The sequence below is a fragment of the Python bivittatus genome, unplaced genomic scaffold (assembly GCF_059951505.1).
Source record: "Python bivittatus isolate LINGU-HERP-01145 unplaced genomic scaffold, Pbiv_v1 ctg000700_np1212, whole genome shotgun sequence".
Lineage (NCBI taxonomy): Eukaryota > Metazoa > Chordata > Lepidosauria > Squamata > Pythonidae > Python > Python bivittatus.
The window spans coordinates 21565960-21592781 of record NW_028277098.1 but is presented as its reverse complement, the minus strand read 5'-3'; the positions used below and the strand labels follow the sequence as shown (position 1 = coordinate 21592781).

At 37.7% G+C, this 26822-nt stretch overlaps 1 protein-coding gene across 1 annotated transcript in view; it reads left to right on the top strand.

Moving 5' to 3' along the window:
* The first annotated feature begins 8496 nt into the window (after positions 1 to 8496).
* The window catches only part of LOC148214141 (uncharacterized), a 69100-nt gene continuing 50774 nt past the window's right edge, over positions 8497 to 26822 (top strand). Inside the window, exons 1-16 of the mRNA XM_088153337.1 lie at positions 8497 to 8689; positions 9742 to 9878; positions 11092 to 11180; positions 12770 to 12917; positions 13491 to 13526; positions 14636 to 14677; positions 15295 to 15336; positions 17126 to 17176; positions 18064 to 18105; positions 19556 to 19600; positions 20157 to 20186; positions 21958 to 21996; positions 22197 to 22214; positions 22372 to 22404; positions 23617 to 23649; positions 25574 to 25612. Coding sequence (XP_088009463.1) covers positions 8497 to 8689; positions 9742 to 9878; positions 11092 to 11180; positions 12770 to 12917; positions 13491 to 13526; positions 14636 to 14677; positions 15295 to 15336; positions 17126 to 17176; positions 18064 to 18105; positions 19556 to 19600; positions 20157 to 20186; positions 21958 to 21996; positions 22197 to 22214; positions 22372 to 22404; positions 23617 to 23649; positions 25574 to 25612 — 1017 coding nt within the window. The remainder of the gene's footprint in view (positions 8690 to 9741; positions 9879 to 11091; positions 11181 to 12769; positions 12918 to 13490; positions 13527 to 14635; positions 14678 to 15294; positions 15337 to 17125; positions 17177 to 18063; positions 18106 to 19555; positions 19601 to 20156; positions 20187 to 21957; positions 21997 to 22196; positions 22215 to 22371; positions 22405 to 23616; positions 23650 to 25573; positions 25613 to 26822) is intronic.

The window sequence follows — 26822 nt, the reverse complement described above, 5'->3', positions numbered from 1 at the left end:
TTGCCGAACCATGTCAAAAGATGATATCTTGATATATGTTTTAAAAATACTGAATAATACATAGAATCCAATCAAATTTGTTACATTGACAGTGGGAAGCTAAATTCCTTTATGGATTAATGCTATACAGGGCTGACTTGAGACATTTTGATGCCTGACATAGACCATATTGGGCACTTCTGTTCCTCATAATTCGGGATGTGAATTTTGAAATTTGTGATATGTTTTTATGTGGTTTTATGTTGTTTTTCTTGTGTTAAATTGTGGTATTGTTTTGCTATTTTTAAAAAGTATATTCTGTATGTGAGCCATCCAGAGTCATGTACTGAGATGGGTGGATATATAACTATGATGAATAACTAACTAAATAATAAGTCTATGCCCATAGGATCTGAAATCAAGCACGCATACACACATGCACACACAGACAAATGCTTCTTCCCATTTCTTTTTGCAGCAAAAAACCCACAAAACAATAAATTAATTAACGAGGAATCTGGCTCTATTCCTGATGTACCAGTTCAGGTACTTAAGAAGTGACCACACTTGCTGTAGCTGTACCGTCTCCCAAGCAGCTTATGGTTAGGATAAAGCATCGTCTCATACCATCAGTGCTGAATTACATGGAACAGATTAGGTTTCCCTCTTTTTTATGAAGGCCTCCATAGCTAATTAGGAAAAAAAACGAGTTGACACTGGTCTGATGGCACATAATCGATCAGTGTGGATTAGGTCTAACTTTCCTTTGGGATCAGTGAAACATGTAATTGTAACATACAATTATATTCTAATCTTGGCAACAGGTAAATGTCTTTCCTGGGAGGAGGGCATTGTAAAAATAATTTAAATAATAATTTAGAACTGAAACAGTGTTTTGTTGCTACTTTATCATGTGATTTTATATTGAATATAAAATCTCCTTTTTAACCTGATTGCTGGGCTGTACTCCAGCTTGGTTTTTATTTAGGTTTAAAATAAATGGTAAAAAAGTATATAACAATGGTTAAAACAACAATTATTTGCTACAGAGTTGCTGTTTTGGGGTGATGCAAAATATAATCACTATATTTAATACATTCATTTTCAGGGTATGATTGCCTAAAAACCTCTAGCTAATCTCCAGATTTATACATTGTATTAAATATAACTTTCTAGCTGCTCTGGGCCTTCTCTGTTTAATTTCTCTTCTCTTCTCTCTTTGCACTATGATTCATGAAATCATTACAAGTCTTATGTTCATGTTAATAGGACAAAAATGTGGGAAATAGAAATTAACCATATTCTTTATTCTAGCAGCAAAAACATCATCAGATCTGGCAGGAGGGGTACGCTACAGGTCCTGTCTATTAAAGAGTGCCATCTGGCAGGACCCAGGAAAAGAGTGTTTTCTGCCATGGTACCTGCTCTTTTGAACATCATCCCCTTCTCTGCCTGGGGGATTAGATTAGTCCCAATCCTGTTAGCCATTTGTAAAGGGTTCTGTGTCACCCAGCATAGGGTATTGGAACATATGGGAGAGCCAGTGAGATGGTTCTACTAATGGTTGCTTGTGGTTTTTATCTTGGCTGTAGTTAAATTATCCATTTATTATTATGCTACTGTTATGGTTTTTTAACTGTTTTTTGCTGCCCAGAGTCATGAGGTTGAGATGGGCAGCATATAAATTGAAAATAAATAAAATGAGGTAAAATAAAATAAAATAAATGTGCAACATGGATGCAAGTCTGAAATAATTTTTTCCATTTGATGTCCCAATACAATAGTTAACTATCTGAGATACTTTGCTTTATATTGGTTTCCACAAGCAACCCAAATCCTTTGTTTCATTCATTTTAAATCCAATAAGTTTCAACTCAGGAGGTTCAGGTTCAGAAAAACCATGACTCACAAACAATTTGAGTGGCTGTTGCCACATGGGGATGAAGGATGTTCCACCCTAATTTTCCAGGAGTTGCCAACACTGGTTGGCTGGCTGCCTTTCCCCACCCTTGTTGTGATTGGTGGATCCTCCCACTCCTTTGTTGCTTTTTTTGCCATTCTTTTCACAGGCTGTGGCACTCCAGGGCTGCACAGGTTGCACACTGACCACAAGGCTTGCTGCCTGCTGATCGAGATTCCAGAAACAAGGTGTGTTGGGTGGAAGCAATGGGATAAGAGGGGAAAGAGATCCAATTTCATTTGTTGGCTTTAGTTTCCCAAAATGGCACTTTGCTTATTGGATGTCTGCAGTGATTTTAATCCAGAAGGTTTGCAAAGTGTTCAGAAAATTTGAAAGTGAATGGAGAATCGGACAGTTTTCTGAGGCCTAAACTCTACATTTGGACCAATGTAAAAAATGTGAAGGATCTTGGATTAAATCATGGTGACATTTGAGTGGCTTCTTTCCTGAAGATGGTTATTTTGGGGGTTTCTTCATAGAGGTGAAAATATTCATAGCTGAGCCTCCTGAATTAGAAGAGCTGATGCACTGATTATTTTGTATTGTGCAAGGTCATGCTAAATTGCAAATGGGTGCATGTTTAGAATAGATGTTTGATAGCAGAAAAGATAGGGGCAAGAGGATACATAGTTCTAAAAGTTTTAAAATGAGAGGTAAACACGTGGCACGTTTTTCATTCCTATTGGTTGTTTCTTTCAAGTGTTCAGAATTAATGCCTGTATTCTGTCCCCAGCCCCATCCTCTTAATGAGTTAACGGGAAAAAGTATTTCTACATGAATGTCTCACATTTCTGATTGGTAAATTTTTCTTTCCAGGCCTAAATCAAGAATTCAATAATATTGTAGCTTGCAAGCCTACTGTGCAATTCTGTGCAAAAATTCTACTTTGTATAAATTCTTCTTTTCACAGGAACTTACTGTCCTAAGATTCTCCTCTCTGCAATCTAGAAATGGCTTTATAATTTCATCTGCTTATGTTTATGTGAACCATCGCCAGTAGCTATGTGAAACTTCTCATATAAGACAGAACCTTTACACAATCCCTGTTGTATGTGCAAATAAATGAGAATTCAGAGTTCCTAGTTGCGACAGCCATTGCAGTTAACTTTAGCAAACTTAGCTAATTTAGCTATTTTAGTCTTAGTACTGTAGGCAGAGATTTTGATGAATATATGGGTGAGAGAATATTCTGGATGGCTAGATGTTTCAGTAACCTTTATTGCTGTTAATGCTCCATTCAGGTTTCCCTGATGTTCAAAAGAGACCTCAGCTTTTTTTTATTATCAGACTGTTGCATTCTCTTTGCTTGCAGCATCTAAATTCCCTGATGGTCTTCCTTTCTTCCTTCTTTTTAGCCATCATCAATTTAGTGGCTTCCAGATGTGTGGGGCATATTTCTCCAAGATTTTCCACCAGCACGCCTATTGGGAATAGAGTCACAACACACTTGGATGGCATCAGTGGGGTGGTTCGATCTAGATGCATGGAGATGGGGAAACACTTCAGCGGGGGTTGCTGCTGGAGAAATAGCAAAAAAAAAAAAAGATGAAAGGTGTTCTTGTGTGTGTAATTATGTGTGTATGTGCTTGTCTGCAATGAAGCAAATGAAAAGAAAAAAGAGGAATAACCATGTAGATTAAATAAAGAGGTATAGTTTGGGGCAACTATACATGTGTGGTGATAAACTTCCCTGAGATGAAAAGTTGAAATCAATGAAAAACATGGCAACGCTTTCATTTCTAGGCTTTTTTTTTTTTTTTTTTTACAGAGACTGACTTGATCTGCTGTGAGGAGAAACGGACAAGAAGCCACTCTCCTCTGGAGTTCTCAGAAAAAGTAAGATTTTGAAGCTCTGTAATTATCAGTCTGAGTCTGGAAGGTGCCACAAGAACCTTTCTTTGTTTTGGTGTAAGTTATATGTGGCCTGTGGTAGGCACTTCCAATGTAAAATCTTTTGAAGGCCTGCTGCAACCATCTTCATTCACTTCCTACAATTAGTCTTTTGATAAGTGTATTGGTTTGTACAACATTCAAATCTTGAATATCTACAACTACATGTTGTAGAGATAGTTGTTCTGTTTTTGATTTAGACTATAATAGTCTTACGTTCTTGCCATATAGGATTCCATACAGTTATGTCAATGCATATTCTCCTTAACTGACTTTTCCTTCCATTGTTTTGCGTTATCTAGCCAGATCAGACAATTACTGCTTCCTTAAACCAGTCCATCATGCCACGTGCAAGAACAAGTTCGTGGAGCTTGTCCCTGCTTAATGCCCTGGCGTTCCCAAGTTTCCTGTCCCTACAGATCTACGCAGAGATTTGCAAATGCCACTTCTTGTGTAGAATTCAACACGCAGAAGCTGAAGTTGGGATGCTGATTTTACTGAGGAAATTGGGCATGCCATCTTAACATGCTGGGTTTGATACATTTAAGCAGCATCTAGTCATCTCATGCCCATTTAGAAGTAGGTTAGGACACTGGGGGAGGTCAAGAGAAACAATGCATTCTTTTTTCTTTTCTGCAATGCAGAAGAATAGGGTCATCTAATCTGACCTACCACAGGCTCCTTTCTCACATAGTGCCTTGGCAGTCAGATTGACTCCCATATGAATATTCAACAGGGAGGTAATTACAACTTCCAAATAAATTCTACATAGAAGGTACACATAACCTTCCTTTCACATTGTGTAAAAGCACACATATTTTACTTGTATATATAAACATCTTGGAGGAGGAGGAGGAGGAGGAGGATGCTTCTTCTTTGAATGGGGTTGGGATTGTTCTTATTTCATCTCTTTTCTCTCTGGATCAGAAAGAAGGAAAGTAACATTTTTCAGGTGTGGAATAATTTTTAAACTCTTATTTCTCAAGTCACTTTAGTGTCATGCTACATTTTAGAAAAGAAGAGAGGAGCATATTACAATACTTACCTTATGAGTCAGAAAGAAAGGTCTGAATAACACAGAGACAAGCTCATATGAAATCATTGTTTATCACAACATGTAATAGATCAGCACCCACATGCTGTACTTAAATTTTAATTAGAGGCAGGCCAAGTCAATATCTCTGCAGGAAAGCGAGCAACCACACCTACTGCACTGATACTTGAATAAAACACAGGCAGAAATCCCATGTGACTGCCATTTCTCCTGGCAACTTCAGGTGAAACAGTCTCTGACCTTCCCACTCCCGATAGGAATGACTGTTTATTTCTACAGCCATCTGATTGTTCACTCCCTTGTATTGATTGTACAGTTGGCAAAGCCTAAGCAGCTTTTCCTGGGCTCTACCCATGGTATAATTTAATTCTTTCATCAGCACTTTCACAATCTCTGCTTCTAATTACTGACACTCTGATTGGTTGTGTCCTTGGTTTCTGTTCACATACCTAAAGAGTATTGGAATCTCTTCTGCAAATTTTCATTAATCCATTGATCTTGTGTGCTAAGGGCTTTGAATTTGAGATAGAAAATTGAGAATTTGAACTGACACTAAATCAATCCATTGATCTATTTAGTCATTATTTTTGACACTGCTTGTGCAGTTTTTCCAGATTTTCTTGGAGTGGTCAGAGATTGACTCTGGGACCTTATACATGTAAGCCATGTGTTTCTACTTAGCCGTGATGATGCTGGGGGTGGGGGTGGGGCAGAAGCAAAGGATAGGTTTCTCATGGTCCCTTGCAGATACAATAGGTAAAACAGGAATCTGGTCTCACATAGATTGATTGGTTTGTTAACTCTTTGTGTCCAGGTCTCTTTGGTTTCTACTGTATTGATGGGCTCACAAACAAGATTTCTTCTTTCAGTGTAAATTTAATCCAAAAACTTTTCCCCATCACCCAACTAATAAGACCACTGCATGGAATGCACATCTGATGGCAAAGACTGTTGTGTTTTGCAATTCATGATGCAATCTATTGGTTGATCTTCAAGATTTTAAGGTGCTACTGTATTATCAGGCTCTGATTAGTAATGTTTAATAACACAAAAGTTAAGCTTGCAGCCCAAGAATTCTAGTGAGTATTCCACTTTCAGATCAAAAACCTATATATAGGCAGTAAGGTGGCCTGCTTTGTTATGCTTTTTTGGTTCAAAGAAGAGGAGGCTTGCGTCCTTTGAGAAGGTGGGACAGTCTGTATCTGTAATTGCTTTTGAAATGTGCACGGCCATTATTGTTCTTTGTTGGATGGTCTATATGTTAAAATTCTAACAAATATAAGAATATTATACATTTTTATATCACAAGAAAACAACAATTCCATCAACACCCATGGAAAGTCACAGTAAATTACCCATTACATTTCACACTTGGGGTGGTTCCACAGGATTACTAAAATCAAGGGAACAAAAGTTCTGCTTTCTGATTTCATTGAAGCCAACTGTATGTGCATTTCTCCCGTTCCACATCAAAAAGCTTCTCACTATTGAAAGTGTTTTGGAAGAATAAAATCTGGGCTTTAGCAGACAGTACTTCCAGTATAGGTCTGTGTCATTTTTTTTATGCCATGAAGGTAGTCTGGTGTATTGACAGACTTCATTGAGGAGAAAATAGAAGTCTAATGGAGATGTAATGACTGAATGCATTTACGGAGTGCAACAATGCTCTAAAATGCTATTGATGTTTCCATAGGAACTTTTGCAAAATTGCATCTAGTACTGAAGCAGTATATAGAATGGAGGACCTTTTGTGTGTGTTGGGGAGGGGGTTAAACCCATGATGATATGTGTCAGCATTTTTTAAAATGTTGACAATAACAAAAAGTTTCCTTATTTTTGTAGAAAAAAGAAAAAGGCCAAGTTTCTTTCCTGAAAGCTAAGACATTATAAATATCACCATGGGAATCAGTGTTTCTCAACCTTGGTAATTTTAAGATGTGAGGACTTCAACTCCCAGAATTCTCATGGCTGGCTGGGGAATTCTGGGAATTGAAGTCCACACATCTTAAAGTTGCCAAGGTTGAGAAACACTGATCTAGATTGTATGAGAACTAGGACACCTTTTTCTTCACTGATTTCTGCCTTGCATAGCTTGTGCTCTGTTACAGTCATCTCTATGCAGTGTATTTTCATATGAACTTCAAGTGTCCCTCCCTTTTCCTTCCATGCTTCAAAGCATATTAAATGAAGACTTGAAGATGTAATGGATTAGTAATACTTCCCTTCAAAGGTGCTGTGAGTCAATTTCATCTGACTCTTCTTAATCATCTTTTAAGTTTTGTGATCAGGAAAAAAGATGGGGGAAAAATTGTGGGGAATTCCCCACCCCCTAGCAAGGAATCCCTGTTGTATGTGAATGAATTCTATTAATGGAAGGAGAGTTTCCACTGAGGAAAGACCAAGTTGGATCCAATCCCCAGCTTTTTTGTTGAAGTGAAGATGCGAGTGTCATTGAGTCAATAGATCATATCCAACATTTCAAATACTTTGTAGCAGAACTAAGGAGGAAGCCATTCCTTCTCTTCATGCAGCTTTTTAGTATGCTCTAGATTTGGAGAATGGAGGAAGTAGGAGAAGAGAAGACAGGAAAAACCCACCACATAAGTAAGAGTCTATTCCTGCAGCACTGGATTTCACCCAAAGGATCTAACATCATTTTCACACATGCAGTTAAAAAGTGCACGGAGGCCCTGGCATTCCATTTGTGTCACTCAACAATATTTTGAATACAGGTTAGAAAATAGAAGAGAAATCAACTGTCCGTCCTATTCATTATCATTCACATAATAGGCAGATTTTTAAAAAGACAAATGGAAAGATGCCTCCTTAAATCAAGCCAGTTCAGCTGGATGGGCATATGACCCAGATGCTATATATCGGTGAGCTAACTGAAAAAGATGCAGAAACAGAGTGTTTTGTTGACACCATTATGTGGGTACCAACTTGTAGGACAGGTGCTACTGTATATCTGATACATGCAGAGAGAGTTTGAGACACTCCTCAGAAGGAGAAGAAGGGCTTGTGAGCCAGGCTGTGGTGAAACATTCTTGTGATAGGCCTCAGTTGAAGAACTGCTTGATATCAACACTGTTGGAATTTTTTTAAAAAATACATTGATTTAAACATTATCTTTGCTGGCTATTTTTTTAGTTTACTAAGAATCTTTCACTTGACTCGTGAACCCTTTACTATAGCTTGTGTGTGTGTATGTGTGTATTAAAGTCTCCAAGTGAACTTTGATTCCTGGTGACTGTATGGACACATCCGTATCATTTTCTTGGCAACAATGCAGAAATGCTTTGCCACTGATGTTTTCCAGAATATTTTTTTTAACCTTACAGAGTAGCCTATCACCCTGGTATTCCCCAGTAGTTTTGCAACCAAGTACTCAAAGTGATCCTGTGTAGTGTTTCAGCCAAACAATGTTGGTGATGGACTGTCACCGACTAAGACACACCCTCATCCACACACCCACAATCATATATTGTAATAGACTGTCAGAGTAGCGTAATCTCATACTTTGGGCCAAGCATTGCTGTTATTTGCTATGATATCAACAGTTTTATCTCTGAATACTATTCACCTATTTTGATGTCCTTTGCTTTCCCTTAAGATGGAGAGATTCCACTTCTTCACATTTCTGCTGAGCGGAGTCTTAATCTCTGGAGTCCTCAGCCTTCCATCTACAAATTTTTCAATAGATTGTGAAACTATGGCAACAGACCTAGTTGAACCAGAGGAATCTGCATCACCCTATCACATTTTGGTATCATCCGAGGAATATGACCCAGGAAGTGAAGTCGAAGGTACATCGCATATATTTTATCTCTTGATTTCTGCATTCTTCACCCTTCTTTTTCCAGCCTTGGGAGGTGGGGGTGGGAGATAGAATAGGTTAACATGACATTTGATTAGATCAACCTGATGGAAGAAATACAAAATGCCTAGGATTTAACAACAGTTGACTAGAGAATAGGATTTAAAAGCATTTTCCTTGTCCTCCAGCCTGCTGTGCCTTCGAAAAGCAGCTCTAGAGGGTTTGAGGAAACCCTTTGGATCACCATGAATACAGTAAAGTTTCCAGCAGAATGGCAGACATCAAAGATTGCCTCCTTACTCACTACCTCTAGCAAGAGGCTTTCCTGGACCCCCGTGTTTTCTGCAAACAAAAGGCCAAATGGGCTTCAACTCCTCCACTAATTTATTGCAAGGGTCCATTCTGCTACTGTTGTATTTTTTTTGGTGGGGGGTGTGTGACTTTGAGTCAGTGTTGACTCCTGGCAACTGCCCAAACTAGTCCCTGCAGTTTTCTTGGCAAAATTTTACAGAAGCGGTTTGCCCTTGCCTCCTTCCTAGGGCTGAGAGAGAATGACTGGGCCCAGGTCACCCAGCTGGCTTTGTGCCTACAGCAAGACTAGAACTCAGAGTCTCATGGTTTCTAACCTGGTGCCTTAACCACTCCATCAAACTGGCACTACACCAGGTTGTTGTAACTGGAGAGTATAAATTGATTCTCCTATGCTTTAAACGGTTCCCCCTTCCATATAGCACAGTACTGTTTTAGAGTCATGATTATGAGCCTTTATTCATGAATGAAATGCAAACAGGTAAATTAGCTGTGCATGGCCTTCCTAATTTCCAAACCATAAAACAAACATCAGATAATCTGCTATCCCTATATTTAAAAGAAGTATTATTTAACAGCCACAACTAAATAATACACTCTTATTATTGAAAATATAGCAACTAGAAATAAACATAACCAAACTTTCAGGGAACATATTACCTTTAGCATTACTGGAACAGAATGCATAATGTATAACATTTATGAGTATTTTGGGGTCTTTTTCTTATTTAGTGAATATAGAAGGAACATCAGATGCTGGATTTAAATGGTTCATGCTACAAGCTCGAGACATTGAAAGAAATATCCCCATTGGCTCATTTCTAATCATAGATCCAAATACACAGGACTATGACTGTTACAATTTACTGGTATGTCTTTATTTCTTCAGTTTATCTGTGTGATGTGATTGAATGAACTGGTCCCTTCTAGAATAAATTTGTGCCATCCATTAGCACTGAATGATGAAAGTATTTTTATATACTGATAGGACAGAATCTCTTTTAGGACTAGAAATTATGATTTTGTACACTAGTACAGATGTTTAAAGAATAATGGTAACTTCTTGCCTTGGGGAAATTCAGAAAGGGTTTTCCCTCCCTTCTCCATTTTTCTCTCACATTGCATGCTAACTTTGGCTCTTAGGTCATGGGAGAATTCTGCAGAATGTTGAAGGAATCCTATATGATAGACTTACTCTTGCTACATTATTAGCAAATCAGAATTTGTACTGCTTGTGTATATATATATTAAAAAAAGCTTTGTAATGAGATAATTGATTAGCTATTTCACCATGTCAGGCTCTGGGCCTTAGGCTCCTAATAGAGGGTTTCTGTCAGAATTAGTGTGTCTACTAACAGAATCTGCTGACTTACACAAGATTCTGACTTACACAAGATTCCAAATTCTACTGAATTGCAATTACACAAGATTCTGAATTACACAAAATGTCTGCATGAAAACAACCAAGCTCAGAGAACCCCAAGGACTCTACATGAGATTCTACCTGAAGTGGAGTGTTCAAAAGTTATCAGTTTAAATAAGCAGAAATGTCCCAAAAAGTTAAGCAGCTGGCTCTTTCTGACAAAGGGAGGCCAACAACTCAAGTGAATCTGGAATGTAGCCTAGAATTATCTGCTATGTAACTACAGGTTCTGCATGAAGACTTTTATTTTAAGATGGCATGGACACTTCTGACTGAGGAAATGTCTATTTTGTTAAAATGCAGAAGAATATTACAGAAAACAGAACATGAATATTTTTCATAAAAGCTAGTGAGGCAGAAAACTATGTTTGAGTCACAACACTGGGATGTAAACACTTTGCAGTGGTCTTGAATGCTTCTTTTCCCTCTTCCCTATGTCATCATCATATCATCTGTTTCCAGCATTCCTTGATTTAAAGGAACAAACCAAATTGCAATAACTCTAAATGTGTTGGATTACAGTTCCCTCATCCCCAGCTACTATAGCCACTAGGATATTGGCTGCATATTGTGTTAGTAGTCCAAAATATCTGTAGTACATCCATTTCAGAAAGACCAATCTAAATAATACATCAGTTCTATCTTTAATTTTTTTTTAGAATTCAACTTTAATTCACAAGAACTCGGATGAGAAATATAATGTTACATCTGTTTGGATTTCACCAGAGGCTAAGAAGGTTCAGTTTGTGTAAGTGCATATTTAAAAAGCTTTATATCTATGTAGAATTCCTGTTCCCTAAGGATTCTGTGTCAGCATTTACATCTGTATGTAAAGTGTTTGTGTATAGAGACATAAGTGCACGTGCATACACACACCCACACCAATACAGACCCACACATATACATGATTCTCTAATTAATATATACTTGTAGCCAAGCATTTACATTACCTTAATAGCATACAGCATTTGTTTCTGAGAGAGAAATGCAGGGGCATCTGTTGTGTGTGTGTGTGTGTGTGTGTGTGTGTGTGTGTGTATCAAATAAGCCAAAGTGGCAGCCACAATCATGCAGTCCCGGCTGCTATTTTGACTTTTTTGATCTCCTTCTGCAGTCATCCCTGGTGAGATTATTCATTATACATGTCAGAGGTAGTCACTCATTTTTATCTGGGGCACATTTGGAATTTTAAATTAGGTATAATAACAAAACAGCTGCCATGTGAAGCTTGTCTGTTCGCAAACTGCTTGCCACCTATTTACCAATATCAATCCCCCTCCCTTGTAAGACATTCCCTGCCATTCCAGTAGAAACCTTGTGCGGTTAAAAAAAGTTTGGTGGGGCAGACACCAGATGACCAGCAGAGGAGTCTCTAGTGGCATATTACATAGCCCTTATTTATGTGCTATTAGTTGCTTTAAGAAACCATATATTCTCTTTTTTTGTGTGTTTGTGGCCCCTGTGTTGCCAGTACAGGGATAACTTAGAAATGTTGCGTTTGTAAAATTTGGAGATCCTAGTCCAGGCTAGCTTGCTTCAGGAAGCAGGAATGGGAAATGCTTTTGACTAAGAGTCTTTGGGAGTCAGGTAGCATAGTAATTTTAATAACAACAACATCTAGAGGTCCAGATGCAATCAGCATAGACAATATTTGGCTAGTGGATACAATGATCTGAATTGGAGTGAATCAACCTGATCGCTTTATTAAAGTGCTCTCCTCAAGCTTCTATACATTTCCTACATCACTGAGCAAAACTGTTCTGCTAACTTGAAATCTTCAGCTGAAAGAGGACTGGAGAAATGCTTGAAAGGAGTGTGGTATTACCAGAATGATGTAAAAAAAGGCAAACAGAGCAAAGATACATAGATGTCATTTTTCATTACAGTTAATCTGCACCAAAACCTTATACTGCTATATGATGAAACTAAATCTTAAAGACAGAATATATGTTGTGGAAAAGATATAAATGCTGTCTGGCCACTTAAAAGAAAACAATAGCTTTAAGGTCTACCAACACTGACATCATAAGAGGAAATCTTGATTATAAGAAAGAATAGCTTGCAAAAATTATCAGAGAAAGAGGTGTTTTCTAGAATAATCTATTATAAAATAATATTAGTATTCTGTAATAATTTTAAGATACTGGAATAACTATTTATAGGAAATAACTTTAGAAAGAAAGATTTTAAGATATTTGTGACTATTATTATATGGCATAATTGATACTGTATGATTTGATAATTCTGAAAATTGTTATGTTTTGTTGAGCAAAACATAGTTCAGAAAATCGTTATAATCCAAAATATGATCTAATGACAATTGCATTCTCTTTGCAGAGCAACTGTTTTTCAAGAACCGGAAAAATACTGGGTTGTTATATCCAGCAAAATCCTTTTCCCTAGAGATTCCAATGTAACAGAAAATGATGTCAAAGTGGTTGATGTGGCCAAACCAACCAATGTATCATCAAGAAGTAGGAAGAAGGTTTGTGGAAATAACTCAGAATTCACATGTTATGCATATAGTAACTGCATTTGTTTTGAAATATGGTGGTTAAGCACTTTTAAGTCCCATTACAATGACTTACTTATGTTAAGTCTCCCATAATTTAAACATGATTAATTTAGTTGAAATTAATCATGCTCAGTTTTGGCTGAATTATTGCCTAAGTTCATATACTGTACTGTACATCATTCTGAGCCTATGCTTGAAGTCCCCTTGTATTTAGGTACATGAAAAAAACTATATATATATATATATATATATATATATATATATATATATATATTCACATATACAAAGTGATTTGGTGAAAGATGATTACGAGTAATATTGTTTACAGAACGATGCAATCATAATATTTCCAGGCATACCCATTCTGGCCAACTCTCTGCACATAACCATTTTTTTCCCCAAAGAGTTTCCAACCCAGATACATAGTCAAATGAAAAAAATCAAGAAAGTGAACTAAAAATCAAGAAATGATAGGGCTCCATATAAAATTTTGGCATAAACCTTTTCATTTTAAAAATGATCTTTTTAATTTTGTCTTTACAGTCTTCTGGTATTATTGTAAGAGTAAACTGTGGCCAGGTAAGAATTCTTGGACAATTCTCAGGTTAACCCTTATTCATACAATCACCTTCTATTCATTGAATCTTTGATTTGGATGGTAAATACATTTAAATCTGAGCTCACAGGACTCTTCAGCATCATCACTGTTTTCAATCTGAAACAGGCTCAAGGAGATTTGTGCTTGTCCTCTTCACATCAGCCTCAAAATACACAGCACATTATAGGAGGTGAAAAGTGCATTCTCCAGCTGACCATCGGGACAGTGCAAAAAACAGCATCCAATTAAAGTCTTTCCTGGTTCCTATCATCAGACTTAGTTCATGCTGTGTTTGCAAACATTCTGAACATTTGCAAAGAGATGGACTGCCACATCACCAGGAGGCCATCCCTCTGCTTAATCTAAGACACCTGAGAAATTATTTTCTGCAGCTTAATCTCTAAGGGAGAGAGAGAATTGGGAAGCCACTGTAAGGCCAGTTGAGCTAAATTATTGCCAGTGGGAAAATAGTCCATCTTAAAGCTCTGTAGAACATCAAAGTTTCCATTGGAAATTGTCTTCAGTATGATTTCTAGTGAATCACAGTTAAGCCAGAAATAAATAGGTCTGGCTGCCAAACAGGCAGTGGCACGGGTTCACACAGGTGCAGAGCCAATCCAGAAGCAGTGCAAATATTGCATGAAAAGGTGCTCCAAACCTATCTATATAACAGTTTATCTCTCCTCTGCCAGATACATTAAGTATATTGCATTTTTTCAACATGGCACAAGAAGAGAGTCAAGACTCCTTAACAGATGTATAGGGTGAAGCAAAAAGTATGGATGAAACTCATTTCCTGTTTCTGTACTTCTTTGCAATCTGTATTGTAAAATGCCTATAACAGCCCGTGGTAAAGAGTGAAATCCTCTAATTCACAAAAGAACATAAAAAAAAAAAAGATGGGCAATAAGGAAAAAAATATACTGTATTTGCATTTTCAAATGCCTGGAGCTGCTTTGATGAGAAATTAGGCTACATTTTCCAAGCAGTTGCCTGTTCATGCTCTCTTGATACTTTATTGAACCTGAACCTGAACTTACATTATGTTGATCAAATTCTCTACAATTTTAATAATATTTTATTACTTTAGGGTGGTACTGGATCTTATGGAAGCAGCAGTGAATGTGCCCAGGTAAGCATTTTTTTCTTTAAATATATCTCACCCCAAACCTTGGCATATTTTCACTGGATAATTTATTTAATCCTTTAAGAACGTAAGAAAAGCCTTGGTGGAGAGGCCAACTAGTCCACCATGCTTTTACAATGGCCAACTTGGTGTATTTAGGAACCTTATGGTTCCCAGTTAGATTGGGGGGTACTTGGATTGGCAGGCAATTCCCAGAGCTGTAGTCCAGAACAACTGGGGGGTGTCAAGCCAGAAAATGCTATTCTGCACAACCCTCTGTGCCATTTGACATGCTAAAAATATATTTTTGGATTGCAAGCTACTAGATAACAAGAGAAAATTGGTAAGGACCCTTCATGGGCCTCACTATGACCTTATTGTACCTTCCTTTTAAAAACCAGAATGGCTATATCTAAATTAATATTAAAAACAAATTTCTGGTTTTCAAGTGAAACAATATTCAGGATGAGCTCTATGAGAATGAAAAAAATCATATAGCTTACTCATCTTGAATATTGTTTGACCTTCATAGGAAAGGATAGGATAGGACATGGAAATATAGACAACGATATTATCAATACATTGGCTTTTTATGAACAAACTATTGATTTTATTCTTTGCAGAGTTCAACATTTTCCTCCCAGAGTAGTAGCAGTCAATCACAGGTAAGCTTTTCCTTCCCCCAAAATGTTAGATATGTAATTCCATTAATATTTAGGTAAAACCCTAATATTCCATATCTTCAATATAAGGAAGCATTGTTGAGAAGAATACAGTGATTGTATTCTTGTATCTTGTATCACACTTCTTAATGATCCTTTAATTCCCATAGAAGAGAATATATGTATCTCAGGGTTGAACTGTGGAGTCCTTGGTGGTCTCTGAGCTTGGTTGTTTGCTTGTGGATGTTTCATTACCCAGCTAGGTAACATCATCAGTGTGAGTGAGTATGGGGTTTGCTCCCTATTTATAGACAGTAGCTTGCCCTGCCAGTGTTGGTGGGGGTGTGGCTTTCTCGTTGGTAGTTCCTTGATTAGGGTATTGTTTCCTGCCTGTTTGTCTGGTGTTAATCCCTGCTTATCTGGGTGTTGGCTGCTGGAGAGGATGTGGTCTTTTTGTTTTCTTTACCCAGGATATCCTTGAGAAATTCAGTAGACCCAGACATATGGCTGTTCTGCATCATCCAATGACTTTCATGCTATTTATTGAACTATTTCTATACAGGCTTTTAATTAATGTACTGTCAAGAAAATGTATGATATAAAGTATTTTAAAACACTGATAAAACAAAAATAGCACATTGATTTAAAAGCAGAACAATACAGTGTATAGAATCAAGAGGAAAACCCAACCTGCTTCCAAAAACTTTCTGAAAAACAAAGTGAAATAAATAAATTTTTAAAAAGGTTAACAATGAAAGAGCCATTCTGAGGGCATTTCCCAATTTCTCCAAAGTAATTTGAATTTAACCATTCAACCAACTTCACTCCTGTTAGTTTCAGAAATTGTGAACCCATCTGTGCTCCCTCTAGTTAGCAAATACTGTAGGAGAGTGCAAAATTGTCATTCAGTCAGCATCTTGTCCATTGAGCTACAGTAACTCTTATATTAACAAAAACCTTCACTCCCCCATTCTATGAAGGGGGAAAAAATTGTTCCTCCCACCCACCCACACTTTGACTGTTTATATAACAGTCTCCTGAATCATTACCAGTCCAGGAATGAATCATTACTCATACTTTGTAGAGTTCCAGCATTGGATTTGAACTGCTTGGAGCCAGACCTGAAGAAAATTGGCTTGGCTGCCTAATGGAGAGAACTACAGGGGCACAGTACTAAATCAGCATAACTGGGGTACAAGGAGGAACATTAAGCCATTGTGTTCAATAGACTCATCTGAAAAGGGTGGCTTTTTAAACATTATGTTGTCTCTGCATATGATTCATTCAATAAAATGTTTGTGCACACAATGGATTGATAGATCCCTCCATGATCTATCTGTCAGTCCCTCTCTGATACGGAAACCATGGTTACTATGAATCCTTGCTGCCATCATATTGCCAACAGATAGTGCCATCCCTTTGGCATTCAAGCTCCTATGGATCACTAGAATTCCCCATTTGTGAATCCCTAGTTTTAGGGTGCTAAGATAGTGGAAGATAGATTAAAGGAAATTGTATCCTCTTCCTGGTTTTCCTTTACCTGCAAAGCAAAGCGATTAACCAAAGCAATAACTCAGTTTCATTCTCTTTCTACACCAAAATCAATACCTTTTGGTTTCTTTGCAAATTATACACAGTGCTCCCAAGGACACAAGAGTTATTCTCAGGGAAGCCTTTTTTCTTTAGAGTAGACGAACAGTAGTAAAACTCTTACTGCTACACCTTGTACTTTCTTCTGACATAGTAAATGAAACCATTGGCAAAGGAATAACCTGTTCCTGCTTTCTTCTAGGGAGGCCTAATCTTCCAAGGAGGGGGCATTAAAAAGGTTGGATGCATTGGCGTAAGTATATACTTCTCCCATCTCTATTTAGATCAAAGATGGGCCACCCACAGCTCATAAGCTTCATAAAACTCCTTAGCCACTTTTTTGTGACCCCTGAATCCCAAGATTATATTGCCAAGTCACACATTTTCTTTCCACCAAATAAGTCCTAAAATAACCGTTCAACCTCCCAACTCCCAAGAAAAAAAAAAGATGAATATTTTCTAGCCTTACCTGTTTTGATAACATCACTGCCAGTGTGGAATAGTGGTTAAATTATTAAACTAGCAACAGGAAGGCCCAAATTCTAATCCGCCCTCAGTCATGAAAGCTGAACGGGTGACTTTGGCCAGTCACTTGCGCTCTCAGACCAATTTAGGTGGCTGTTTTGGGAAAAAATAGACAGGCGGGATGCAGCGTATCCTCCCTTGAGAACCTGCATAGCTTCAGCAGACTTCCCATTCTCTACCTTCTCAATGTAATTGAAGATGCTGTCTTTGACCTATGGACATGATAGAGTTTGGAAGGTGCCTTGTCCAATGTTCCAGAAACAGTAATGATTATACCAAGTGCGTTTCCAGAAACTCCATCTCTCAAAAGATTTCCACAGACAATGTTTTCAGAAAGATGGCTCCCAGTTCTAGCAGGCAAGGCATAGCGCCACTTTTTCTGTTTGCTCCTTAAAAAAATAAGCCCTTCAGAAACAAAGGACAACAGAAGTTGTGGCAAATAGGATATAGTTAAAAAATAAAGGCAGCATTCCAAGATGATGCATACAATTCTGAGACTAAAGCAGGTATTTTCATAGTACAAGCGTCATATGGAAACACTGAAAGCCTCAACCTGGATACAAAATATTTTTACTTTGTAATTTGTCTTCATTTAATTCTCTATTTTTCATACAGGGTGGAACTGCTAGTGTCTACAGCAAGTATGGCTGTGGTGATGTAAGCCTTCTTCTGTTGTTTGATGGCATTTATTTTGTTTAACAGTCCTGTGTTTTTCAGTGTGGACTGTATCTGCATTTCTTATGATGGAATTAGAAACTATCAGACAGATATCAAGATGCAAAAGACTTCACAGAAGTGAACCAATAATCTATATTTTGATCAAGTAACTTCATATTGGTTCCTAAGAACTGTGAGGCGGTTCTGCTGCCAAAATATGTTTTTTCTTTCTCTTTCACTACAGCTCCCCATATCCACCCAAATTTGATCTGAAAGGTTGTGGGTCCTCATGAATGTAATATGGTATTATAGATTAAAGAAAGTCAATAGAAAGTGTGAGATGTTTAGATCCTTTGGAATCCAAAACACTAGGTCTAATCAGCAAATGATACTCAAACTATAATTCTCCTCCTGTTTTCCTGAAAATAAGTCATTAAATTTAATAGAATCCTCTTCCAAATGTACAGTGAGAAATTAATAATTTTAAAGTTATACATATGCTTAATTATTTGTGTTGCAATTAATAGATAAATATAAGAGCCATAAAACTAAACATACACACGTACACACTGTGAGCACATGCACACCAATATTTCCTTTCCCAAATCTTTCACAAAGAAATTTGAAGCACATCTGTAATAATTTCTGATGGTCTTGAAATACAGGGAATACCATCGGTGCTCACGCTCCTTCCAGTTGACCAATAGCATCCAGTCTCCTACCTCCTACCTCCAACTGGAGGATGGTCCTGGAGTAACAGAAATCCCCTCACCTACATTCCCCAAAAGAAAAGAAGTTGCTAGTAGCCCTTGGCACCCACTTTTACAGTTCATGTGTTTGTAATCCCTGTGAGTTTGAGAAAGTTATCGCTAACCTGAGTCTAAAAGCCAGAAGGCAAGATAAGAGTTGGAAAATGGGCCACCCAGAAGGGGTGCAGAACTGAAACACTTCAAAGAAAAATAGTAGCTATGCTGCAGTTTCCAATGAACAGGGGCAGAGTCAGAAATGAATCAACTCCCCCACCCCCCCAAATGTCATCGTGGACCAGTCAGGTCCAGATCCAATCCTAAAGAGTGAAAAATATTGAATGGGAAGTACCCTGTCATAATCTTGATGCTGTATTTTCAGCATCATTCCATTTAGATTTGCTTAAATGTAGAAAATAATTATAAGTTCTCCCACGGATTTCCCAAAGGTCTCACTCAGGGTTCAGAAATTGGAAACCTGTGGCTCTTTAGTTGTTAATGGACTCCCACTCTCCTTGATCCCAATACGCTTAGCCAAAGATCAGTACTATGGGAATTGTAGTCCAAAAACGTCTAAAGACCCATAGGATCCTAGCCTTAAGCTGAGATTTAAGTTAAATACTAATGAACAAAAACATCCTGTAATAAATGCAAATCTAAATTCTTGCCAGTTCTATTTACACTTGACTTTATTCTATTTGCAGGGAGGCATAGACACTAGCAGCAGCAGCGGCAGCACATATGGACAGGTAAGGGTTTAGAAATCAACTGCTGTGTTAAAGGTTTCCAAAATATGTGGTGGTGGGGTTTCCTAGACTGGTATATTGCTAGCCTTTCAGGGTAGACTAGTTCAGGAAACAGACACTACAAGAAATATTAGAACTCTATTGATATAGACTATAATAACAGAATCTGGAAAGCCGGACGGTGTTTCTGTTTCCCTTCCTTCCTCCCTCTTAAATTAAAAACAGTCAAGGCAGGGCTATATTGAAATTCTTTCTCATCTCTTCCTGCTTTTCCGGGCTACGTTCATGTTTTCCTAACAACTGCTGCGTATCTTCTTCAAGGTTAACTCTGTATCCCCTACATATATGAAACCAGGGGTTTCTACAGGGGGAAATTATAAAGAGGTGGGGCATTGACTGTACAGTTTTGGCTACCATCTTGACTTTCTGATACCCCTCACTCCTGGAGGTGCCCCTGTATGGAACAGTTGTCCAAGGGGAGGCGTAAACTGCTCCTTGATGACCCCTGGTGATGGAACAATCAACAAAATATAATACTTGCGTTTTGTTTTTCTTACAGTCTGTTTCAACTATTTCAGATAAAGGGAAGGTAGGTTCTTCTTGTGAACTAAAACATTGAAATAACATTGAAATATCCTTATGTAGGATCTTCTATTAAAAATGCAAACATTCCTTGCAACCAACTTCTCTTCTGGTCTTCAATCTGCATCATTATCCTGCCTAAGTATAGCTAAAGCTAGGAGTAGATTGATTATATTAGCCTCATGAAAAGATGGGCCAAGACATTTGGTTGCCTATGGTGAATCAGTAAACCCCCCCACCCCCCCACACCAAATTGCATCAAACCTAAGCCCTGACAAATGAAGCAGAAAAAAACTCTCCCCCTGCCCCCATCAGTAAAGCAAACAAAAAAACATGAAAATAGGTATCATTGCCAATAACTTGCTGCCCTTTTGTGGCACCCAAAATTAGTTATCTGAGGTTGATCCCCACCTTCTATTTCAGGAGGACAAGAACAGATGATGTCATCTTCAGCCCATCCTTAGCCTTCTGGGTGGCAATTTCTACCCAGGTTCTCTTGCTCCACATCAAAACCACTGGGGCAAGCTATGCAGGCAATCTGGTTTGCCTGTTGTTCTTCGCTCCATCTTATACTGTTCCAACTGACTCGGGTGTGCTTTGGGGGGCATCTCTTCCTGCCACCAGTTTCCAGTCTGCCTTGGCCATTTTGTAAAGGCTGCCCCCTTATTGGAGGGATGGGGACAATTAGTAGTGGAACAGTGAAATGCTAGCCATTCTCTCCCCCTCCCCTTTCCCTTCCCCCTCCCCCATAAGATGTTACAATATATAGTAGAAGCTCCTTATTCCTCTACTTTTAGTTCAGATCTGGCACAGAAAGAACATTAGTTCAGATTATTTCTCTCTTTTAGACAGGTGCTCTCCAGAACTTCAGGGTGTTGGTCCTAATTTGTCAAAAGAGAGTGCCCTCTCAGCTTCTACGTCTAACCCAGAGTTAGGAACTCAGTGCCCTCCCACAATCCCTTGTTGTTGGCCACTATATCTGGGTCTAGTGGAGATGAAATCCAAAACTTCTTGAGGCCTCCAATCAATGCATAAACTCATTATAGTATTAGTAAACTCTATAGTATCCATTTATGTACATTAATATGATGGGATTTGGGGCAATGCTACACAAGTGCAGTTTTGTGAAGAACTCACAGCCTTCACAAATTCAGCCCTGGGATGTCAAGCAAAAGTCTATGCTATAAGCCTGTTTCCCCTATGCTACTGATCTGAATCTATTATACTTAGCTCTCTGAGATTTTTATTGTCATAGTCTAGATGCAAATTAGTCTTCCCTGCTCTGTGTAGTACCTAGGCACATAGCTAAGGTGAATACAGATGCACATTTGATGTTCATTCAGGCACTATTGACGCTAATATCTGATAGGCATAGCTATAACTATAGTTACAATTCTTCTTTCTCATTGAAATCAGTGACAAGGTACCCATCGATTTTCATAAGGCAGCATGGCACTGTTTCTATGTAAAATGACCCTAACAATAAAATATACTTACATTATAGAAAAATTGAAATAATTATATGCTTTTCCTTCTTATTTTCAAGATACAGTTTTAGTTATTTGGGAAGAATAGCTCTGAACCCCCCTGCCATTTCCTAGTTTTCTTTTTTCTAGTATAAAAAATTAAAAGGTTTTACAAGACAGGTTTTCCCAAATATATTTTCCCATTCATTCCATTTTTAAACAAATTTATAATAGTGAACAAATAAATACTAAAGGACTTCTGTCCTTTAAGTTAAACAGAATCTAACTTTTAACTATGTTGATTTTTGACAGGTTGTAGTTTATCCTCCTACAAAGCCCTTCCCACCTGAAGTAAGCCCTATTTTTTAATTCTTTAACTTTTTCAAATGTGTGGTATTTGAATTTTTATTAATGTAAAAGAATGCAAAGTGAATGTCTAATTGGAAATTGCTGATCATGTGAAGGTCTTTTTGCTGGCTAGTTGAACAGAGAGTCTTTTCTCGCAAGTATTGTTCTTAATTATTCTTTTTTTTTCCTTTCTTTCTTCACAGCGTACAACATATACATCGGTAAGAGTGCTTCTGTTTCCTTGATTGGGCGCAAGTCAGTTTGTTGCTAGTACTCCATTTAAAATATATTGCTGACCTTCCATGCTGCCAATACACATGGACACATTATTAGAGTGGTATAGAGAGTTCAAATTTTTTTTTTTCATTTTTTTTATAGCAACTTGCCAATTCCCCCTACAAGCATATTCAGGTAAACATTTTTTTTTCTTTGCTTTATTTGAAACATACTATCAATTGTTGATGCAGGAGTTCTCTATCAGATGTGAAAATGAGGAATAAGCCAGGATTTAATATTCTGCATGGTTAGTTTGTAATCACTTGTTCAGAACACCAGCTTCGGTATAATGGTGAAATGTTCAGGAGGAACAAGAGCATGTGAGTAATATCATCCAGATGATACAAACACTTTAAGATTTACATAAAGCCAGCTGGCTTATATGCTAATTGCTCCAATTTGCCACTGTCATACAATCTTTATGAACAAATGCTGGCAGTGTGTCTTGTGATTCTTGGAGCATTTTGTACAGTTGTTTTGATTTCACATATTATTGTTATATGTGTTATACAGTCTGTCCATAGATTACAGGTAGTCCCCAGTTTAAGAACGAGTTCCATTCCCAGGGTCTGTCCTTCAGTCAAATTTGTATGTAAGCCAGTACAGTATTATTGTATAATGCTGTATAAGTAGTATTGTGTCATTAACTTGAACCATTGTGTATTTAACTTGAATCACTATGTATTTAACTTGAATTTTGCTACAATAAGTTCTGTTCTTAACTATGGTCATCCTTAAACCAAGCGTTCTTAATCCAGGGACTACCTGTATACTGTACATTCAAATGCATCTATTTGTGGGACCACCTCTCCCTGAGAGTGGCTGCCCATTCTACCAGGTCAGATAGGGTGGACACACTCCAGGTCCCTTGCCTTAAATGTTGCCATCTAGCGGGACCTAGTGAGGGCACCTTTACGGTAGCAGCCCCCACCCCTTGGAACATCCTTCCCCAAGATCCGGCAGGCCCCTCTCCTCCTAATCTTCTGAAAAGCCTGGAAGACCTGGCTTGTTCCACAGGCACTGAGATAGTATGAGACTGGAGCCCCAGTAGTTGTTTGGGAGGGGGTGTTGCCAGGAGTTTTTGTGCTGGTTTTTATGCTTTTAACTGTTTTTATTCTTGTTTGCAAGTCATCTAGGATTATGGGTGCATAAAATGGGCGGCTATACAATTTTTTAAATTAATAAATAAATAAATTCATATCCAGATATGAAAAGGGTGATTCATATGTAGAAGAGAAATTATTGTAAACTTAAAATAACTGGGGTAAGATGCATACAGTATATATTTCCATACCACAAAGATTAATCTACAAAGAAATACAGTAATTAATGTCTGTTCCTTTGCAGAGCACTAAATACAGTGACAAGATCCAGAGCCAGGTATGATTTCTTTTCTCAGTTACACCTTTCAGTGTTTCAAAGAAGCAATTGATATCTAGATTCCATTGTTCGATTTTGTGGCAAATTACTATACTGAATTGAGGGACTTGCACATATCACTGTAGGGGTATGGAGTAAGCTATCTGGCTACAATATAACTTGCTGGTGCTATGAAAACAAGCCATGATCTTGCAGGGTTCCATCTGCAGTGGTTGTGTTTTGTTTTTGAAGGAGAGCAGGTATATCAAGTTAGAAATTTCAGTACTGAACCAATACCAGCGTGTAACTTTGAATGAAATCTGAGATGACATGAGTGTGGACTTCTCTTCTTCTCCTTCATCCTTGTGACCTCCTGTTAACCTTCAGCATCTGTAACAGGGGATCTTATGGAAGAGATTTTGAAGGGATGTGGGAGACCACAGAAAAAAAAGCGGGAATTGTCTCATTCTAATGGCAACAGTGCCATCTGCTGAGAAACCTAATTAGGCTTTGCCACTCCCACTGATCTCATTCACAAGACCTCAGATTAAACTTGGTTATGAACTGTTCCTCTTGATGGTTGGAGTGCACACTTGCCCTTTAAAAGGAAGGTGATTTTTATTTTCTTTATCTGTATTTAATTATTAACATGTGGTTAAATGACTGAAAACAAAGCCCCTTTGATATGTCACCCCCAAATGGTAGGCAATGAACACTTTTTGCCTCACAGATTATTTCAGCATATGACAATATAAATAGTATTTTCAACCCAATAAAAGAAATGTTTCTTTCTTTTTGAGTTGAGAAATAGTTACTGCATGAATTGTTTTTGTCAAGTAAGTTTTCTTTGAGCCTTACCACACAATGATTTTCTCTGGTGCTGCTGTTATACATGCTCTGCATGACCTAAAAACAGTTCTTAATCACCCTTTGAAGATGCTTTTTTCTCCCTTACTTCAATTACCTATGAAATTTAGGATCATCTTTTGTTTATGGACATTTACCTTCTCACGGGCAGATTGCCTGCTATGATTCCCCATCCTCTTCTGCCTTCCCAGCTGTTTTATTCAGACAAACTCTGGAAAACCCTTACAGTGGATCTCTGCTGGCTTGCTCTCCTATCAGTAATTACCAAGATAACATATTTCACAGGGATTACACAATAGCACCGGGCAAAGCAAAGGAGGTTTTTTGATTTTCTCATTGTGAAGGAAGAGAGAGGATCTATTATATCCTGGATACTGACTCTTGGAATAAACTCAGCCCCTGACAAGTTCTAAATTCTAAGTGGAGAGAAGTTCTGATTGGCTGGTGTTCTCACAGTTCAAATACTGGTTGCAAACCAATCAATTGGTGGACTCTAAATTTGGATCAGTTTTTGTCATGACCTTAATTTTGTGCACATATGAATGCAGGTCTTCACGATCTGTAATTCCCCAAATGAATATTAGCTACCGATTGTTTGTCCAAACTACTGGAATTTTTGATAAAGCTGCAAAAATGGGCTGCTGGGATAGAGATAAATAACAACACAACAGATCACAACATATGGCAAACCTTTTTCTTAAGTGATACCTCACACCCTATATGGTGGCTGTGTTTGGTTGATTGGGTTGTAAACTGGGCAGGTCAGAGTTAAAAATTACTAGTCACCTTTTGGATGTGTGAGAATGGAACAGCATCAGTAAGCAATATTCTAGAATTAATATCTGCATTTAGGAAAATATACTGTTTACATTTAGGAAGAATGAAAAATTTTGTGGATAAACAGTGGTTCAGTGGTTTGTCAGTGCCCCAGGATCCCATAATCCTTAGATATGCTGATGGATAGCTATGGGAACTGAGGGCTGCAAAGAGATGATTAAATGTAGAGTAAATCTCTGTAAAAGGAGTTGTAGGGTATTCTACAACTAATGTTTTGTAAAATTGTTGCTTTCTTCTGCAGGGTTCAAGTCCTCAAAGTGATATCCGTATTACAATCCAGGTAACTATTGTTTAGTTGCATTCAACCCTGGAATTGATAAATTCATCAAGGTTATGTTCCTTGCTAATGTGCCTTGGATCACTACCCTGCAACGTTCAAAAACATATCTTGACCTTTTTGTTTCCACGAATGTTATACAATAACTACATTCACATCCTAAGACATAAAGTTGCTTGGCTTGGGCTTCCAGAATGTGGTTCAGGCTACCATGACTTGTTTAAGCCATTATTAACACAAAACATAGTTTAGGGCAACACCAGTGTTCAGAATCCCGAATCTGATACTGGACACTTGGTGGGCAACTTTGAGATGACTTTCTAATCTATAGCTCTTTCTAACTCTATGAAAACATTTAGGAGTTTTAATCCAGATTTGGATCTGCCTAGCATGTGAAGCTGTGTTAACTAATTTTAACTTACAGAAAGAAGAGCAGCTGCAGTTAATTGTACTGGAGGAGCACTTTAATTAAGAATTTTGAGAGTAGGACAGGCAATCCTAAAATAATTGGTGGAAAATCCTAAGAATTTAGTCCCGGCTTCTTCCATATGCAGATCTGATTTAGCCACCAGTTCCCAGATGTTGAAGACAGATAATTAAGGATAAGAAGTGAAACCTTGATTCAGTTAAGAGTTTAATTTTCTTAATTTTCCCCAACCTAGTACCCTCTAGATCAGGGTTCCTCAACCTTAGCAACTTTAAGATGGGTGGACTTCAACTCTCAGAATTCCCTAGCCTGCTCTAGATGAACAGAAATTACAATGCCTAAATTCTTGATCAATCTGATCATTGGAAATTATAATAATTGTAATCCTAGTACTTCAGGCTCATACCAGGTTAGGGAAAGCTGGCCTGGAGCATCTACAGTTCCCTCTTAGTTCTACATTTTGCTCACACTTTAATATTTTAAAAAGCATTACTCTTCTTGATACCCATTCATTTTTCTCAGAGAATGTTTTTGGTATTCTCTCTGTATTTCCTGAGGTTTTGTTTTTACTTCACTATAATGATCAGCTTGCTTCTATATTATGAGCTTCCTAATTCCACTTAGCAGAATAGAACCAATTAAGATTTATGTTCAAGAGATTAAGTTATTTTAACAGGAAAAGCAAACATAATTGTATGCGGCATCAGATTTTCTTCCAACATATTCTTCTAACATATTATTTGTAACATAGCTATTGAAATGCTTCTTGTTTTTAAAATGGCTTCT